Consider the following 20,972-nt stretch of genomic DNA (forward strand, 5'->3'; position numbering starts at 1 on the left):
CCTTAATGTATTCAATCCACTGCTGCAGGAGAACCTGAACCCCACCTCGAACTCTACTGAAGAGTTGATACAGAAGAGATAAATCTTGAATTCGGTTTTCATCAAGGAGGTTATTCAAACCTGAATTTTCAAACATTTTGGCATTAAAAATAGTAAACAAAAATGCCAGGCATTTTAATGAAAATTAAGTTAAATTATTATTGTGATACTGGTCTAAACTATTACTAGTCTATGAATTTAATATAAAGATTTGTTCTCTATTAAATTCAAACAGGTAAATCACCTTTCCAAATGAAAACTAAATACAGGGAACCTTAGTTTATATAAATACAAAAACAATTCTATAATGCTCTGTGTCACTGGGCATGGTAGCTCGGATGTACAAACCAATTTGTAAAAACTGATTTATTCAAATACACATAATAATTCACTCATATGTGCAGTGGCCATACTATATCTGGCACTAATTAGTATATACATCACTGTATTTTAGAGTACTGGATATGGTCTGTAGTATTTCAAAAACCATGCATTAATAAGCCAAGTTTGAACAATATTCAATGTATCTGATTTTCAGAATGAACTAATAGTATTCTGCATTAAGGTTCTAAAATATACCATTTTATATAAAAGAAAAGATGGCTGGACAGAAAGTAAGGTTTCTGCCTCTCTCTGGTATTGTCAAAAGAAAATTCAGGGTTGACCCTTACGATCACTCAGGATTAGAAGTGCTTGGTTTTGTACGGAGAGGGTGGTTGGGTTACGGAGATTGGGGAGGGTATGTGCTATGGTGAGGGCTGTGAAGTGTTTAAATCTGGCGATTCACAGACCTATATCCCTGGGGCTAATAATATATTATATGTTAATAAAAAAAAAGTTTAAAATTTTAAAAAAATATAGCAAAGAAAAAAAAAAGTCCTTGCTTTTATACGAGTACACTTTAGTGTAATAAGAAATTCTTTTCTCTACCGTGGTCTTACAAATTAAGTCAAGAATTCCCACATTCCCACTTTTGGGTTTTTTTACTGGTGTTAGTGGACCCCTCTCATTTTCAGTTCTGGTATCTTTAAGTTAAGCCAAGAACCATCTCCTCAAAGTTTACCATTTATACACGGGGAGAAAGGGTTATGTCCTTTCTCAGAAAAGCAGACACAAGTATCAAACTTCTTAAAAGGGTAATCCTTAAGAATTTTTTTTTTTTACTTATTTGCTGCTACCATTTTAAAAGTGATCTCTTTACAAACTGGTCAATTACCTTTCTGAAGAATTGCAGTTAAGTGTTCACCTAGAAGTTGTTTTTCTACAGTAGCAATTAATGACTTCCTACAAGGAAAAAAAGTTTAGAATTACTGACATTTGACTTTCCTGAAAATTTAAAGTCTTTCCGGGAGTGGGAGGGGAACAAACAGCTTGCTGCTGCTGCACCTTTTTTTAAGGAGAGAGCACAACGGGATGCCTGGGTGGCTCAGAAGGTTAGGTGCCTGACTCTCGGTTTGGGCTCAGGTCATTTATCTCGGGCTTGTGGAACTGAGCTCCCACATGGTGCGCCACACTCAGAGGGGAGTATGCTTGGGATTCTTTCTCTTCCTCTCCCCCAGCTCTCTCTAAAATGGATAAGTAAATCCTTAAAAAAATAAAATAGAGAGATGGGGGGAGGAGAGGGAGAGAAAGAATCCCAAGCAGGCTCCACGCTCAGCGCCTGAGCCTGACTCAGGGTTCCATCTCATAATGACATCATGCATGACCTGAGCCAAAAGCAAGAGCTGGGATGCTTAACCAACTGAGGCACTCAAGCACCCCTCAAATAGCTTGTGTTATGTTAATTTCAATATCCTTATCCTATGTTTAAATGTATTGGTGCTCAGAGTTACTCTACTTATACCATAAGAAGGGGGGGCGCCTGGGTGGCTCAGTGGGTTAAGCCTCTGCCTTCGGCTCGGGTCATGGTCTCAGGGTCCAGGGATTGAGCCCTGCATTGGGATCTCTGCTCAGCAGAGAGCTGCTTCCCCCTCTCTCTCTGCCTGCCTCTCTGCCTACTTGTGATCTCTCTCTCTCTCTGTCAAATAAATAAAATCTTTTAAAAAAATAAGTATTTCCTTCCATGGTCTTGCTGTGGCTGGCTTTTCCCAAGTTTCTCTGCTTTTATTAGGAAAGTAGTTATCTGTGCTGCTTATAGGAACTCCTTGGTTGGTAATATTTAGGAAAGAAAAGAAACAGTTTCTCCTCCAAACATCTACTGAATTTTAAACAGCCTTAAGATTTCAAAGATCACATCAGGTTCTAACACAATTTTTTTTTCATTTTTTACAGAAGTAAGCTCTACCCCCAGCATGAGGCTTGAACTCATGACTCTGAGATCAAGAGTCACATGCTCTACCAACTGAACCAGCCAGGCACTCCTCTAATAATACATTTTTAAATTTAAGTATTTTATATTTAAATTTTTAAACACATACACATACACACATTAGATTTACTTGATTAAATCTAATTAACTGGGGAAAATAAAATTTGCATTGAGAAAATAATTGTTAAAAATTGAAGTACCTTAAGTGATTCAACAACACTGGTTAAAGTCTATTAGGCTAAGCATATAATACTTACTGGGTGGTCTGATCTAAGTAAGTAATAAGTCTGTCTGCTTCTTCTTCTAGACGTTTGTTAACATGGTGAAGATATTCAGGAACCTACAAAGACAGTTTTTTATATTATTGTTTTCCTCCCCATAAATCATTCAGAAAATGTCAAGTCCAAAAGATCCCGGGAGCAGCCCTGTCCAATGTGACACAGCTGAATCATATATAAAATTTTATATAGTTTATGATCCAGAATTATAGCCTTTAAGAAGAGAGAAAAGAAAGGAGCACCTAAGTGAGAAAAAAGCATCACAATGTTGTGAAGATAAATGCCAAGGGCAGCTTATGTTCTAGAATGTAAGGTCTATCGTGAGACACAGTGGATTTATTAATCATGATTTTTAAATACCTCTCTTTCCTGCATTAATTTTTGGCCTTCAGCTGCATAGAGCCGGTTAGTTTCTTCCAAAAATCGTTGTTCAAAGGAATCCTGATAAATCTGGGAGGAGGGATCAAAATAAAGGAGTTCATTTATTCAATAAATATTTATTAAACTGCCTCTATGTGAACAGCACTATGAATCTGTTTTTTAAACACCAAACTAGGAATAGCAATCTGCTCTGTAATTGAAGTTAACTTACTTGCAAATCAGAGAGCATGCTTAAAAGGCTTCGGAGTAAACTTCTATCAATTGCTTCGCCATTCCTTTCCCTCTCAATCAAGAGAAGAATGCCATCAATTGTCTTATTCTGGACTTTCTGATCACTTATAATATGAGCCCTAAATAACTCCAGTCCCATGTCCCTAAAATAAAAAATATACAGGATCAAAATTAATTGACAACAATACCACTTATAGAGAGGTCTGCTTAACTTCTCACCGCATGTTAATTAGGGATCGAGATCTGAAGCAGCAATTGTAAAAAGATAAAATCCACACATTAGATTTTAAACACTATTAGAGTTAAAGCATACAGGAAACTCATTTAGTCTTTAATGAGAACTGAAGCTAAATTCCTATCTTTCTCCATAACTAAGTTTTGTATTATTTCCTTTGGTGGATTTCTTCCTTGGTCAAATCATAAGACAAAATTAGTTCAAAGACAAAATGGCTTTCACTGTACTGGTAATGAAGGCTTAATTGGTCATTTGTCATCTGGCTTCAGTACTCAAAAATCAGAAAACTCTCCAATAATTGCTGCAGGTAAATGCTAGGCACAAGGTGGGGGAAAGAGCTCATTATACTCTTCTATTTTTGTGTTTACATGGAATTTTCCACGGCAATGTTAACAGATAATGAGCAAATTCCTGGTAAGTAACAAAATCCATAGCAATGTTAACAGATAATGAGCAAACTCTTGATAAGCAACAAAATAATGCACACTCCTAGACAGTCCAGAGCAAACTTTAATCCCCTTAGCTAACAAAAAAACTTCTTCATTAAGTTATTATATGCTCAGGGAATGTTAGCTATCACCAGTATTGGACTAGGCAAACATAACTGAGAAGGTAAAACTGCTATATACACAAGTCTAGAAGCCAAATTTGAGTTTTGGGGAGAATACTCATAGTACCACTTACTCTCTTTCCATTAGTGTAATTAAGATTTGACTATGATTTGTAACAAATTTTTTGCATTTTTTTCTTGCATCCTTACCAAATGGAGGGTAGCATTGAATTCTGCAGAACGTAAGTTCTATCCAGAAACAGAAAAATGCTTCTGATCATGATCTGCCAATAAAAAAGAAATCTATTTTTATATTTTGTTAAGCTGAAACATTTGTTCTTGATTAAATAATAAAATTGCAGGGTTTACTTTTATATATACTAGACTACTACATACAGATAAAGAAATCTACCTGAGAATATGCCCACATCATTTTTATTAAACTATTCTATTGTCTTAATCCTTGCTGTAGTTTCTAGAAGAGGGACACTTAAAATGGTCCTAAGACTTCTCTGCAACTTGAGATGTAACTGAAAATAAAAACAGGGAATTAAGGGGACACACATATAATTCTTCTTCAGTAACAGAGCTCATTCAGGGTGAAGCTGCCCTAAATTGTACATGTGTGGTTTTGGGTAGGGGGATTTTAAGATTTTTTTTTAGTTTGCAGAATATAAGGTATAAAATAAACACCAGATTAGGGAGAAAGGAAAAGGTGGTGATGTGAAGGAACTAGGCAGGACCCACCAGGTACCTTCACAGGCAATGGAGTAGGTGGGTGGGACATCCATCAGGACTAACAGACAAATACGTAACTTTTTAAAAAATGAGATACTTTTTGGTTAAGTGTGACAAAAATGATCCTAAGGTGCAAGTCATTTTAAAATGGTGGTTTCCCTATAACTTACAGTTTTAAACTAGAAAACTTAAACCAAATTAGTGTTCAATTCAGAAAAAGAGCGGATATTGAGGCATTCCCCCCCACACACTGCAAAGCTTTTAAAACTAACCACCATGTACTTGAAGAAATTTATTTAACTACAATATTTAGCTGAAACATAATACTTTTTCCAGCTTACCATTTGTCTGCAATGATTTTGCCAGCATCTATCAATTTTCTTTAGAAAAAGAACACTATCCAAAGAATCCATGAGATACGTCAAGGATATTTTAAATTTTTTTTTAATATTTTATTTATTTATTTGACAGAGAGAGAGGTCACAAGTAGGCAGAGAGGCAGGCAGAGAGAGAGGGAGAAACAGGCTCCCCACTGAGCAGAGAGCCCGATGCCGGGCTCGATCCCAGGACCCTGAGATCATGACCTGAGCCAAAGGCAGAGGCTTAAACCACTGAGCCACCCAGACGCTCCTATTTTTAAATGCTTAGTACAAATAATACAAGGAATGTAAGAGCATATTTGTCTTAAATAGGGAGCATCATACACTAAATAAAAATAGGCATGCCTGGGTGGCTCACTCAGTTAGGTGCCTGCCTTCAGCCCAGATCATGATCCCAGGGTTCTAGAATCAAGTCACTTATGGGGCTCCTTGCTCAGCGGGGAGCCTGCTTCTCCCTCTGCCTGCTGCTCCTCCTGCTTGTGCTCACCCTCTCCCTCTTGAAAACAGATAAAATCTTTAAAAAAAATCTAAATAGCACTTATAGAACAAAATGCTATTTCTTAAACTGTAAAAAAGTTTCAGGTTCCACTAAATACCTTTCAGAGTAAGTCTTACACATAAGAGAGCATTATGTTGGTTATGATTTCCCTTAGAAGATTATTTTTCCTTAAATGGAAATTTGTCAGGACAAAAAGGGTAAAGACATAAGGACATCTTATTTGCACTAACATCACAATGCAGACTTGGAACTTAAAGTTGAAAAGTCAACAACTCTTATCTTATTTCTCCAGAACCATAAGGAACAGTAATGAATCTACAAAACACAGGCAGTTGCATTTCAAGTTGGGTTAAATAGTGAGGGATAAGGAAGGAGGAAACAGATAAAAATATAGTATTTTGGGTTTTTAAAAGGATATTCTCTAAATTGATGAATTTGTGCTTTGATGTGATCTTCACAAATCTGTCTCAGCTGTTTGTACAAGTTTGCAGAAATCTTGTAGGAACAGAGATTTTCTACAGCCTGCAAGATTAAACACATATATGTTTAAGGAGAAAATGGGGTTATTGATAATTTACACCAAATTCTTAATATTTTAATATTTTACATCATTTTATTAAAAAGGGTATTTAACCATTTAAAACACAAAGTAAAGTAACAAAATATGAATGTGAGTGAACTTTTTCATGACCAATGTACCAAAAAAACCAACTAATACATTTATTATGGCTGTTCAGGTTAAGGATGGATGGAATCAAGCCAAGTCCTACCCTGTGGAGACATCCAATTTATAACATGACTACATATCAATGCTGTCTTGTTCTTAAAAATGTTAATTGTCGGGGCGCCTGAGTGGCTCAGTGGGTTAAAGCCTCTGCCTTCAGCTCGGGTCATGATCCCAGGGTCCTAGGATCGAGCCCCACATCAGGCTCTCTGCTCCGCAGGGAGCCTGCTTCCTCCTCTCTCTCTGCCTGCCTCTCTGCCTAGTTGTGATTTCTCTCTGTCAAATAAACAAAATATTAAAAAAAAAAGTTAATTGTTTTCATAAGCAGAATTCCATTCTGAGTTTAAAAAACAGTTTCACCAACTGTTTATCAGATGGATTGGACTGTCTGACTGCTACTGAGTTAAAACTTACACTTTCTTTGGTTTTCTTGGAACAATGGATTTTTGCTAGCAGTATTAGGAGTATGATGTAAACACCAAGTATTTTTCTCTAATATTTCAGGTTATGAATGTTTAAGTATAAAGGTTTGAGAATGTGTACAATTAAGTAAAAATTAATTACACCAGAAATGACTATATTTACTTCATTCTAATAGTTTAACTTATCTTCCTTTATACCCAGATCCCAAAAGAACAAACTTCAGATTTCTTTTAGTTTCTTGTTATGTGTATCAAAACCTTTCAATTTTAAGACAACACGCATGGTAAAACTCTTTGGATGAACTCTGATACAATCTATAATTCCAACTAGTAATGACTTAAATTTAACACCAGGATTCCTTCCTCTCCACAACAAAAGGCAGAAAATCGATTAAAATTGACTCTAAGGGAGGATCCAAGTTCCCTAGGTTAGTGGGAGTTTTATAAATACTTACCCACCCGGAAGTCACATTCCCAGCATGCAGGGATAGTAAACAAATTAGCAAATGCAAAGAAAGCTTAAAGAAAACCACTTATATCATTGCAGGAAAGTCACTGCACCTCATCAGGAACAGCAGGCCAATTAGATCCAGTAGCTAAGGAGGAGTAAGACCACTGATTCTCCTCTGGCCACTTTCCAAGGGGTTAGGTTAGGCCACAAATACCTAAAGGGTGTATTTATGCTTATTTCTGAGCCTTTCTGTTCACACTGGTTCTCTATGGACTCTTCCCCTTCCTTCTTTAGTATTCTTCTCATTGTATCCAATGCTCCTTTTGAAGGACTCATTTTCTCAGCATTTCTCATTTCCCTGCTTAGATTCTGTCTTTGTACTTATCTCATCCACATTTCCCACTTCAGTACTTCTCCAAGTCCCTCTTCCCCCATTCCCTTCTGCTGTGTTTCTCTTTATCTCCTCACACAAGATACCATATTCCTTACTACTCAGCTAGGTTCCACCTCTTCCAGCAAGCTCTGTTTAACTGCCTCACCAGGCACTATCACCAATCATAACACATTGACTTGTCACTGAGTCAATACTGTATCTTTTTTTAAAAGATTTTATTTATTTGTCAGAGAGAGAGAAAGACAGAAAGAGGGAGTGCACAAGCAGGCAGAGTGGCAGGCAGAGGCAGAGAAGCAGGCTCCCTGCTGAGCAAGGGGCCCAATGCAGGACTCCCAGGACCCTGGGATCATGGCCTGAGCGGACGGCGTTGGCTTAACCAACTGAGCCACCCAGGCGTCCCAATACTGTATCTTTTTTTAAATACTATATCTATTTGTGTATATCTCACCCCCAATTCCCCTTAATGAGAAAAAGACCCTATGTGCTCGTTCATGTACCCACATATTCTTTTAATGCTTTTGGAGGCTTAAACCAGGCAATATGGTTAAATATCTGAAAAACTAATGTGCTTACAACCAGCAATGTGTCCTGCACACAGAAGAGGCTTATAGTGTAAGGAGAAAACTGATCAGAAAACACAGAATTACAAAACATTGTGTTAGGTGCTATGATGAAGGTAAGCATCGAGGCAAAGGCCCTAACCCGGTCTCTTTAGGACTGGAGCAAGTCAGGAAAGATTTCCTGAGCAGAGGTAAAAAGGTGGAATCCCAAAGACCAGAGGAAAATGAAGAGCTAGTGGGAATAAGGACAAAGAGAGAATTAAGCTTGGCTTTATATGCACATAATCTCCTCCATGTTTATTTTTTTTTTAAATTTTATTTATTTATTTGACAAAGAGAGAGAGAGAGAGATATCACAAGTAGGCAGAGAGGCAGGCAGAGAGGGGGAAGCAGTCCCCCAGCTGAGCAGAGAGCCTGATGCGGGGCTCGATCCCAGGACCCTGAGACCATGACCTGAGCCGAAGGCAGAGGCTTAACCCACTGAGCCACCCAGGCGCCCCTCCTCCATGTTTAGTTAAGAGAGTTACTTAAGATGTTAGAGGTAAGAAGAAAAGCAGGAATGGGAGCATCTAAGGTGAGTCTTGAAGGTCAAACTGGAACGGAAAACTCTGGTTCTCTAGTTAGCATTGACTGCTTCTTAACATATATAGACCAGATCTAGTAATTTCCCTTCCTCAACAACCCTTCATTAAGCTCCTCAAGTACTAGGTATTAAAAAATACAAAGGACTGGGACACCGGACTGGCTCAGTCAGTGGAGCATGCGATCTCGATCCTGGGGTTGTGGGTTCAAGCCATGTGCTGGGTATTGCGATTACTCAAAAATGAATTCTTAAAAAAAATCTTTTAAAAAGTATAAAGGACTGAACCATGTGCTGCATGGTCTAATATCATTTATGTAAAAAAGACAAACTAATAAAAACACACAGTTATTTACACTGATAAAGATACTCCCCAAACTAATGTTTGTGGATAGAGGAACTAGCTGGGGAGAGGTGGGTAGAGAACAGGATGGAAGTGAAACTTTTCACTACATACTCTGTAATACTTTTTGGGTTTTGAACCAGATAAATACATTAAATACTCAAAAAACTTAAATATTCACCTCACCCAATAAACCTTTTCTATCTTCCCCACCACCAGTTTTCAGCATGGCATTCAAGGCTCAATCTTACTATTTTAGTAGTCTCATGTCTGTTTATAATCTTCCATACACACCATGATCTAAACACTTTGCTTTCCTTACTTTTTAAAGCAAGATTTGTTTGAGGCAGTCATGTGTGCCTAAAACAGGGGCTTCCAAAATTTTTTGACAAGCCACAGCAAGAAGTACATTTTATGTCACAATCTATTGTATGTAAAAAAATTTATGTAACTGAAACAAAATTTTCATGAAACTACACTTATCATTACTATGTGTGAAGTTCTCCAATTATTTTCTATTTTGCCTTTTAAAAAAATGCTGGTCATTAGGGTGCCTGGGTGGCTCAGTTGGTTTAGCGTTTGTCTTTGGCTGGGGTCATGATTCCAGGGTCCTGAGATAGAGCCCTATGTCCTGTAATAGAGCCCTCCCCCTCCCTCTCTGTAGCTCCCCCTGCTTGTGTGCTCCGTAAAATAAATAAAATCTTTTTAAAAATAACAAAAAAATGCTGGTCACAAACTACTAATTTCATGAACCTACTAAAATATAATAAGCACCTCAGGGTCAGGCCTAAGTGATCTCTATATTCCCATGGCATCCACACAGCTCTGCACACAGGAAGCAGTAACTGACTCAACAAGGACTGTTTACTAAGTAAGTACTCTGTACCCTGTTAGGTGCTAGGACGGAAACAAGAATAGGAAGGTGTTAAATCACTACTTAAAGTTTGGGATAAGCTCTATTTTATTCCAAATCTTTAAAATGCACTATTAGTATCAATTATTTTGTATCTCACTTCACACACAACTATTTGCATCAAACAGCCTCTATATAGTTTCATAAGTCTCTTAAATAAAACTTTCTTTTTACTCAAACTTCCAATCATTACTGGTAAAATACGTTGCCTTGAACCCTTCTTGAAGGTAATCAGATATAAAATAGAAACATTCTAGCAAGTTTCTAACCTTTATTCCTCTAAATCCCAGCCCCATCCCCCCAAAATCCATAAATGTCACATCCAAAAACATGTCTGAAAAAAGAAAAACATGTTTGTCTGATGCAAAGAAAACCATATACTCCAAAGAAATGTAAACATGTAGCAAATGAAATGTAAAACTATAGTTCCTGAAATTTGATGCTTTGGGGAATACAGGATTTAAGAAACAGCAAAGGCACAAAAGATAGCAACTGGAACAAGGGAACGGAAATGAGGGTGAGCAGTACGGCTAGAATAAAAAACGAAGAGGATTAAAATAAGAATTAAAAAACACAAAGACTACAAACATAATTAAACATGGTAAGACAGAAAATCTAGAAACTTTTCTGACTTAACAATAATAGACACCCAGAAAGATATTAAATTCTCATAGGGTCCTGAACTCTGGTCACTGGCCTAATGGGTTGGGTCTTATTTTTCAAACTATATGTTTAAAGAAAGGAAAGCACACCATAAAGTTTCAAGAAATGATACAGCAATAAACTCTAAATTATCTTTTTACATTTAGTAAAAATGACTGAAATAAGATACTTGAAATATATCAGAAACTAAGAACTTGCAGCAGGGAAGCCAGACATGAAATCTAATTTTTCTTTTCTTTTTTTTTTAAGACTTTATTTATTTGATAGAAGACACAGCGAGAGGGAACACAAGCAGGAGGAGTGGGAGAGGGAGAAGCAGGCCTCCTGCTGAGCAGGGAGGCCGATGTGGGGCTTGATACCAGGACCCTGGGATCACAGGACCCTGGGATCATGGACCAGAGCGGAAGTCAGACGCTTAACGACTGAGCCACCCAGGTGCCCCTCTAATTTTTCTTTTTACATCTAGTAATAGGGTTTGAGTTGGCTGAAAATTACCAAGGACTAAGAATTTGTAGTTGCACACTTTAAATTGCAAGAATAATATTAAGTACTAACTCAAAAGAGAGAAGCACTACAAAATGTGATAGACTAATCTTAAAAAAAAACATCAAGATTGACAACAATTAAGCAACCTTACAAAGAACACAATTAGCTACTCATCAATATAGAATACAAAAGAGGCGCCTAGGTGGCTCAGTTGGTTGAGCGTCTGGTCCTGGGGTCCTGGGATCCTCTCTGCTCAGCAGGGAGTCCACTTCTCCCTCTGCCTCTCCCCACTGGCTTGTGCTATCACTTACTCTTTCTCTCAAATAAACAAAAAACCTTTAAAAAGTATATAGAAGGGGCGCCTGGGTGGCTCGGTGGGTTAAAGCCTCTGCCTTCAGCTCAGGTCATGATCCCAGGGTCCTGGGATAGAGCGCACATCGGGCTCTCTGCTCAGCGGGGAGCCTGCTTCCTCCTCTCTCTCTGCCTGCCTCTGCCTACTTGTGATCTCTGTCAAATAAATGAATAAAATCTTTTAAAAAAAAGTATATAGGATACAAAAACTACTCATCGCTGCTAAGAATCTAAGTGGTCTTCTGTAACCTCTGTTTAAACCACCAGATTTTTAAAAAATAAATAAATAATAAACTACCAGATTTTACAATGGGTAATAACCTACACTGAGATGGACACACTCCTTGCTTCCAGTCTTACCGTCATCTACTTGATAAATGAGGTATTAGTAGAAAAGTTCATTATTTAAAATTCATTTCACAAAAAGCTAACCAAACAAGAGTTCCCGTTAATAATAAATAAAATTATTTCCATTAGAATTGAAATATGGACTAGGCTTGCCTTCAAAGAAAACAGCTAGAGGGGCGCCTGGGTGGCTCAGTGGGTTAAAGCCTCTGCCTTCGGCTCGGGTCATGATCCCAGGATGCTGGGATCAAGCCCCACATTGGGTTCTCTGCTCGCAGGGAGCCTGCTTCCTCCTCTCTCTCTGCCTGCCTCTTTGCCTACTTGTGATCTCTGTCTGTGTCAAATAAATAAATAAAATCTTAAAAAAAACAGCTAGACATTTATACTAAGAATAAATACTTTCATATATAAACAACCAGCCGGCTCCAAAAAAAAGGTAGCTGATTTAGTAACACTAAACAGCTACTTATATAAAGGCTGAGAACAAGAGGAAAATAATCCCAATAAATAGCCAAAATTCCAACTATTATAAGATACCACATGTAAAAAAACAAGACATACTCTTAAGAAGTAAAGGTTACTGTTCCTAGAGAGTTCTTCTCTTTTTCTATTATTTTTTTCAATTTGGCTAATGGTGCCTACTGACACATATTTGGAATATAATCTATTTATCGGCCAGCTGTTCTGGCCCAGTGTGGATTTAGAATTTTAAAACATGTGTGGCTTTAGAGCTGTATGATAAAGTACAATATCAAAATAAAGGTATCTTTTAAAAAGGCTCATTTGTTATTATCATCATCATTGATAACACCAATAAGTAGCAGACATTGTAATAAGTAGTTTTTGCAGCATTTTGTTTACAACTCAACAATCCCGCTATATAGGTTATTTTGGTCTTCCCATTTTTTTAAAAAAGATTTTATTTATTTATTTGACAGAGATCATAAGTAGACAGAGAGGCAGGCAGAGAGAGAGGAAGGGAAGCAGGCTCCCTGCTGAGCAGAGGGCCCGGTACGGGGCTGGATACCAGGACCCTGGGATCATGACCTGAGCCGAAGGCAGAGGCTTTAACCCAATGAGCCACCCAGGCGCCCCTGGTCTTCCCATTTTACAAATGAGGAAAACAAGGCTTAGAGAAGTAACTATGGCAGGTCAACTCAAAAGTCAGTGCAGTTAACTATACTACCTGTAGTCAATCAAAAACAAGCAAACAAAAAAAAAAAAATGCCCCCAAATCAAAACATTAATCACTGCCTCACATTTTAGGATTTCAAGGTTGTCTAGGAAAGGTAATTTTTTAAACTCAAGTACAATTCTCATTTAAAATCACTTTTAACGGGGCACCTGGGTGGCTCAATCATTAAGTGTCTGCCATCAGCTCAGGTCCTGATCCCAGGGTCCTGGATGGAACCCTGTGCTGGGCTCCCTGCTCTGCGGGGAATCTGCTTCTCCCGCTCCTACTCCCCCTGCTTGCATTCCCTCTCTCGATGTCTGTGTGTCAAATAAATAAAATCTTCAAAAAAGACCATTTAAAAAAATAAAAATCATTGAAAAAATGTCTTTCACTTTTCTTGCAAATGCACTCAGAACATGTACTTTTCTATAAATTAAAAACTTAGACAGTACAAGCAATCTGCACTAGGGACTTCTACGCTTAGGATTTAAAACATAACCGTTTTGTATGCACAGAAAAAGTTCTTCATAGACATATGCCAAATAAGCATTTACTTCAGAGACAGGGGAGGATGGGGGAATGAGGGGTTTGGTGAACTTTTTGTTGGTATACTACATACTTCTATAGTTTCAATTTTAGAAGACTTAGGAGAATACTTTTATCTTTTTTGCCATTTCTCTCCCTCACCTACCCCCTCTTTAGGAGAGTACTTTTCATTTACATCTCAACCAGTCAAAATTAAACAAGCACCTGAAACCCAGATGGTATGAAAAAATTTTACTCCTGTATCTTTTTATCCTTTTTTGAACCTGAACTTCCAAAATAAACTTTCCAAGAATAATCCAAAGGAGCATTTATAAAAATTAAGGTCAAAAACAACAAAAGAGCTAGAAACAAATGCTTTTGAATTTATTACAGCAGAAACAGTAAAGTACTGTGAAAAGTGCAGAGAGCAGAAAGTTAGAATGCTGATTTTAGTCTAAAGAAATGCAACTGAGGGCGCCTGGGTGGCTCAGTGGTTTAAGCCGCTGCCTTCAGCTCAGGTCATGATCTCAGGGTCCTGGGATCGAGTCCCGCATCGGGCTCTCTGCTCCACGGGGAGCCTGCTTCCCTCTCATTCTCTCTCTGCCTGCCTCTCTGCCTACTTGTGATCTCTCTCTGTCAAATAAATAAATAAAATCTTAAAAAAAAAAAAGAAATGCAACTGAACAATTTCAGGTAACAGTTCTGAAGTAGAAGAAAATGAAAAACAAAAAAATGTAAGCTATGAACACTTGAAACATAAAAGAATTGAAGAGAATCAATTTAGCAGAAAAATATTTTTGAACCCAAAAGCTCTAGAAAATATTCAAGGTAAAGTAAATAGGGTTCAATAACAATCACAATCAATATGCTATAAACAGGGGGCGCCTGGGTAGCTCAGTGGGTTAAAGCCTCTGCCTTCAGCTCAGGTCATGATCTCATGGTCCTGGGATCGAGCCCTGCATTGGGCTCTCTGCTCAGCAGAGAGCTTTCCTAAGCTCTTCCTGCTTCCTAAAGAAGTGATCCTTTAAAACAATATGCTATAAACATAAAACATAAAATAACATTATTGAAACTGAAGTTGCTGTATACCACCATACCCAAATAAACACCGTATATACACACACGTGAAGGAAAAAATTACCTTCTTTGAGGACAGTTTTTTTCCCTAAAGTGAAACGGTCTGCCTCTAACACTGCTCTACAGAGGTACTCAAAGTGCTACAGCGTATTGCTGAAGCAGCACAGGAGGGGAAGTGCACTGGCTTGAAACCTGGGCATTTCAGTGGGAGTCTGGGCACATTATTTAACTTCCCTGACACTCAGTTTCCTGATCAATGGAGGAATAGTAACTGCTACCGTGTCTACTTCACAAACAGTTTCTATAATGCTTAAAAGATAATAAAAGATAAACCTGATTTGTAGAGGACCACCTGCACTATATGAAGAAAAGCCACGGGACTATATGATCTCTTAAGGCCTTTCCAACTCTAATTCCATAATTCTACTTTTATTACTGTACAACCCAGGAGCCACAGATGCAATATACCAACACAGCCAAGTAAGGTGGGCTTCTCCTTAACAGCTTAGTACAGCTACTACCTGACACATTGTGTCACAGCGGTAATATTGTATGACATTATTAACTACGTGCTGGGCATCGTTCTCAGTGTTTCGCATGCACTGACTCGTTCAGTTCTCATAGCAACAGAAACTGGTGATCTTAATTGACTTATTACAAGTGCAAAAGCCACACTGTGACTTATGAAAGAGCTTCACTAGTGATAACATCATCTTATATTTCTATAACATGGTGCCTCAAGGGGTTTCTCACATCTTAATCTGATTCTTAGAAGCAACTCCGTGAGGTAGGTAGGACAAGTACTCTTTTCCCTGTTTTACAGAGGAGGAAACTGAAGCTGAGGAAGGTCTAGTTTCTTGCTCAAGATCAGAAGGGTAATAGCCACCAAAAGAAGATCCCAAATCTGTCTTCGGACTCCTAATCCAGGTCGAGTTTGCCCACTACCATACCACCTATGCAACTGAAATGAATAGATAAAAACTACAAATTCTGATCAATCAAACCAACTTAATTTCCTAGAAGGTACTTATCAATATGAAAAACACAAACATGGTGCCTGGGTGGCACAGCCGGTTAAGCTTCTGACTCTTCGTTTTGGCTCAGGGTCATGATCTTGGGGACGACCCCAAGTCCTCACGACCCCACTCAGCACAGAGTCTGCTTGAGATTCATTCTCCCTCTGCCCTCCCCTCTGCTCAATCGCATATACCCTCGCTCTCTAAAATAAATCAATCTTTAAAAAAAAAAAAAAAGCACAAGCTATTGGTACTCTGAATTTTTTTTTATATGAAACTGTGCTACAATGGAAAGGAACTTCTTGAAGTGGTTGTGTCAAAAATACAGTAGGACAGGGGCCCTTGGTTAGCTCAGTTAAGCGTCTGCCTTTGACTCAGGTCAAGATCTCAGGGTCCTGGGATCGAGCCCTGCTGTGGACTCCCTGCTCAGCAGGGAATCTGTTTCTCCTTCTCCCTCTGGTTCTCCCCCTACCCCTGCTTGTTCATGTGCTCTCTAATAAAATCTTTAAAAAAAATACAGTAGGGCAAAATATCATAGTGGTATGCAGTCTAAATCAGTAATTGTTCTTTTTTTTTAAGATTTTTTTAAATTTATTGATTTGGCAGACGCCTATCACAAACAGGCAGAGAGGCAGGCAGAGAGAGAGGAAGGGAAGCACATTCCCTGCTAAGCAGAGAGCCAGATGTGGGACTCGATCCCAGGACCTCGGGATCATGACCCAAGCCGAAGGCAGAGGCTTTAACCCACTGAGCTACCCAGGCGCCCCAGTAATTGTTCTTAATAGTATATTTAAACTAACCAGTTCAAGTATAGACCCATTTGTTAAGCAAAAGAAACAAACCTGAACCCCAGACTAAATCACTGGATTACAATCTGATGCCAGTTTTTGGCTAAGGACTGTCTTATAGCCCAGAAAATAAAACAAACATAAAGAACAAAAAAAAGAAACAGCAAAGGGCTACTAATAAGAAGGAGGGAGGATAAAGTATACAGAGAATATCTGCATTTCTTGAGGTCTTTCCTATAGGCGAGTAACACCACTTAGCAAGAAGTAACCTAACAGAATGACATGTCACCAGAAATTATCTTTGGGATCCGGGCTGTAGGACTCCATTATAGGTAAAACCTTGATTATACCAAGGTACTCTTCACTGTAAATCCTAAGAAGGGTCTAAGATAAACCCAATATATACCAATATGACTGTACTCATAGTTTGTCAGAATGTCAGAGTATGTCAGAATATGTAGTCTGATTATAAAAGAATACATAAATTCATCAAGAAATTGTCATTAGAAGAAAACTGTTAGTCTATATAAAGACTCATTACAAAGTAAAATTCATATACATACCACCTCAATTTACGCTGGCCGAATCTGGTTATCCACGTTAATACATACCTGATAGAGTTCTTCTAAATTGTACTTAATCGAAGTACTATTCTGGATAGCTTCCACTGCTTCTTTGAGCTTCTGCCATGTTTCATCCGTGTAGTTCTCTGGTAATTTGGGCTTATCTAGATAATATGTACAAGGCTGATATCAGAATATGTAACATACAGTAAGGAAAGGATCCATTAAGGTAAAATAATAGTATTACTGCTTTTTAAGGGTAAATTGTGATTTTTGTAATTATTACATCGAAATATTAAAGTAGCTACTGTATTTAGGCTTAGCATAAAGAATAAAATTTGAAATGCTACAATACTGTTTATGTCATTTTGACTCACCTATTAGAATGAAAGGTGAGGGAGTTTTTTTGCAATTGACTGTATTGCTTCAAAAAATAAAAATTCAAGAATCACAGATAAAAAATAACAATCTTGATCTTATTCCATCACATGTAAAACTTAAGTCAGTCAACATGAATTCTGCACCTGAGATTTAAAACGCTGAATGTCTACTATGCACAAGGCACTTTACAAACATCTTAATCTCCCTAACAATGCTCTAAGGAAGGTATTATTTATCCCTATCTTGCAACCAGGAAAACTAAGAAGACTCATTTAGTAAGGTTTGCCCAAGGTCATCAACAGCTAATGGCAAAACTAGGATTCTAATCCAAGTCTGCTTGACCCTCACATTTATGCATCATCCACAAATGGAGAGAAACATCTTCACTCAGATTTTAATTTAAACTACATCTATGAGGAGAGTGAAATTTAAAAAAATTAGAACATCCAAATGACTCCAGAACCTATGTAGTGTTTTCAGAATGGAAAGGACTCTCTTAACCCAGGCTTTAAACTTCATTGTCCAGCAACGAGTATTTTTTTAATTAAAACATCCTAATACCTTAACGATACGTTTTTAGTTTAAGAGGGAAAGAAAAAACCCAAACAAAATCTCAGAGACCAGTATGCAAATGAAATCAGGATCATAGCACATCTCTTTAAAAATTCTTCGCTATTCAATCGATACACTTTGAGTGGAACAGTGAACACGTTAGTCAATTACAATACACATTTACTTCAGAAAGGTCTAATTAAATCAGAAAGATTACAACACTTAAGAACCTGGGGATGGGAGAAGAGTGATAAGAAAAAAAGAGAAGGTTAAAAACAAACACTATAACCCTCTGCTTTAAACAAAATAAAGCATGTTCCTGATTTCCACACTAATACTGAAAACATAAGCATTGAGAATCTAATTTTCTCAATACTAATATTTAGCCACAAGGCACTTATCTGGTAAATATTACTTCAGTTCATTCATTTACTTCTCCATTTAATAAACATCTTATCATCTATTACCTACCAGTTAAGGATGCTGAAAAACTAAGTCAGAAAAATAGAAACAGTCAACAGAAAAAAGTAATTCAGCTCAATTACGTTTTAAAAACTGTTGATTTTCTATGCATCAATACATTCGTAATACTCTCAATCACGTACCTCAAACATAAAATGAACAAATTTTCCTAAAAACTGCAGGTCAGTACTTTAAAACCCATTTTAGTGAAAAAAAAAATAGATGTAGTAATTGTTCCTATCTTTAGACTAGTGGTACACAGAGTTACTACTTCTGTGTATACAGTATTTTTCACTTCCAAACCTTACCTTTGAAAAGAAATGCAGAGATCATAAATGTTTTTCTCCAAATACTGCTTACACAATGAGTTTCAAGAATATAGTATCCAACATTATCAATCTAACTATAAATCATCGAGCATGAAAAGATCACCATTGCTACCTGCATTTCTAGGGACTAGAGAATGTGGCCTACCGAAGCATAAAAATAAAAATCCCAGCAGTGCCTGGGCTCACTATGCACCTGAAATAAATAAACCTCTTTAGAATACAAATTTCTCACCTGTATAATCCAGATCAATCATACTGATTGTCAATGTTATAATAACAGATTAGATATAAGCTGAGCCAGATATCAAAATATTGCACAGAAACATTCGGTGTATGCTTCAGCACAAGAATACTAACCACCCGGGGAAAATGAACCCTCCACCCAAAAAAGGACCTCCCTCCACCTCATTGATTATGCATAAAACATTAGGCCACCTCTATACTGTTTAATATATTAACATAAATAGAGCACGTGACCGCTCAAGTGTCAAATCCTTAGTAGGTGATTATGGATTTTGGCCTTGGTTACCTTTAAAGTTCTTGATCACTAACTTCTTAGCAGAGCCAGGCTTGCTGTTAGCAAAGCTAGAAGTGGTGGCAGAAGATTTGGCTAGGCCGTTTGCGTGATGCACCGAAGCCACAGAAGAGATTAATATACTCTTATTTTTAAGTTGCTGCTGCTGAGACGTTGCAGCAGTTGGTGAAGATGAGGAGGAAGAAGAGGAGGATTCCTCAGCCATCTTCGCATCAAACCCTACAAACTCCAGGGTGTCTTCAAAACGCAGCTTCTTCTGTACCGGTACGTGGCTGGAAGTAGCCACTGAAACCCCCAGGCAGAAGGACGAGGTTGAAGGGGATGCCGAATCCCTGGGTTGTAAAGGAGGAGTGGAGGAAGAGGAAGAGGTGGAATCAAAGTCTTCTCTCTCGTTACTACTGTTACTGCCGCTACTGCTGCTGCTGTTTAACTTTCTCTTCTTGGCAGAGGTGGGCGGAGTGGTGCTGGTATTACCATCAGTGGCAGATCTGACCTCCTGAGCAGCAGCAGCAGCTGAGGGATTGGGGGAAGAAAAACCTGTTGGAAACATGAAAATAGCGGGGTCAACAGGCAGAGGAGCATCAAAAACCTACGTTTATATGCCTGCGTGCGTGTAGGAGAGAAGGTGGCAATGCTAGAGGGGGAAGGGAAGAAAGAGAGGAGAAACACAGAGGACGAGAAGGAAAGTGAAGGGGGGGCTACACCGGGGGAATGGGAGGGTTTGGGAAGGCGGATAGGCTGACACCAGGAGTGAGCAGAACGAGGGGGGAGAGCGAATGAGGAGGCAGACAGGTAAACGGCTGTGCCGTCCCCCTCCCCTGCTTTTCGGTCTCTCTCCCCCCTCTCTGCAGGAGCGACTCAGTGAGTCTGTGAGGCTGCAGCTCCTCCTCCTTTTCTCCCTCTCTCTGGGAGGGGAGATGCCGTGGTTGGGGGGAGGGGGAAGGGGGAGGGGGAGAGAACCAGGGCTTGTTATTGTCAATAGCACAAGAGGCTAAAGATGGCGCCACTTCCGGTCACGCGGCGGCGAAGGAGGGGCAGCGTCGGTCCTCTGAAGTGGGGGGTGGAGAGAAACACTGCGGGCGCCCGGGGGGCGGGGGAGCTGACTCCCAGGAAGGCGGCGGGAAAGCGGCGACTAAGGCGCCCAAGACTCTCGTGCTCCTTCGCTCGCTCTCGCTGTCCTTCCCCCTCCCTCTTCCGCTCCCCTTCCCGGGCAGCACTGTCCTCCCTTGGCCCGCCGGTAACTACCACCCCCTCCTTAACGGTCCCGCGGGGAGCTTTGCGCTGCAGCGCCCTTACCGGAAGTGACTGGGCAGACACTTTTCATAGCGCCCAGATCCCGAAGCCCCCAGGTCCGCAGGACTTGAGTTGGGGGGGGGGGGTGGGGGAGGGAGAAAAGGGGGGGGAAGAGAAGTGGAAAGGGAGGAGGGGGCGGGCTTTCGAGACACCTCCCGAGCTCCTGATTGGAGCTTTCTGAAGGCGAGGCGGGCCGGGTGGGGGGAAGGTGGCGGGGAGAAGCAGCGGGAAGAAGCCTGAAGGGGAGGGAAGGTGGTGACGGCGAGGGGCGGAGTGAGCTAGCTGGGAAAAAAGAGGAGGAGGAAGAGAGGAAGGGAGGGAGTAAAAAGTTAGGGAACCGAGAATGGAAACTTTGAAAGAGATAAAGGAATAAGGAGGGGTTGTAAGGAAAGGGGAGTAACCCGAA

At 39.3% G+C, this 20,972-nt stretch overlaps 1 protein-coding gene across 2 annotated transcripts in view; it reads right to left on the reverse strand.

Annotated features, from left to right (window-relative positions):
• CUL4B (cullin 4B) overlaps nucleotides 1–20,688 on the reverse strand; it is a 38,192-nt gene extending 17,504 nt beyond the window's left edge. For both annotated transcript variants that reach the window (XM_045994959.1, XM_045994958.1), the window contains exons 1-11: nucleotides 20,570–20,688; nucleotides 19,268–19,810; nucleotides 17,063–17,178; nucleotides 6,058–6,161; nucleotides 5,102–5,171; nucleotides 4,233–4,306; nucleotides 3,218–3,380; nucleotides 2,986–3,075; nucleotides 2,605–2,687; nucleotides 1,256–1,323; nucleotides 2–120 (exon numbers count right to left, since the gene is read on the reverse strand). In XM_045994959.1, coding sequence (XP_045850915.1) covers nucleotides 2–120; nucleotides 1,256–1,323; nucleotides 2,605–2,687; nucleotides 2,986–3,075; nucleotides 3,218–3,380; nucleotides 4,233–4,306; nucleotides 5,102–5,171; nucleotides 6,058–6,161; nucleotides 17,063–17,178; nucleotides 19,268–19,810; nucleotides 20,570–20,597 — 1,458 coding nt within the window. In that variant the 5' untranslated portion in view covers nucleotides 20,598–20,688. The remainder of the gene's footprint in view (nucleotide 1; nucleotides 121–1,255; nucleotides 1,324–2,604; nucleotides 2,688–2,985; nucleotides 3,076–3,217; nucleotides 3,381–4,232; nucleotides 4,307–5,101; nucleotides 5,172–6,057; nucleotides 6,162–17,062; nucleotides 17,179–19,267; nucleotides 19,811–20,569) is intronic.
• Between the last annotated feature and the right edge of the window lie 284 nt (nucleotides 20,689–20,972).

Source organism: Meles meles, chromosome X (genome assembly GCF_922984935.1).
Source record: "Meles meles chromosome X, mMelMel3.1 paternal haplotype, whole genome shotgun sequence".
In the NCBI taxonomy this organism is placed as follows: domain Eukaryota; kingdom Metazoa; phylum Chordata; class Mammalia; order Carnivora; family Mustelidae; genus Meles; species Meles meles.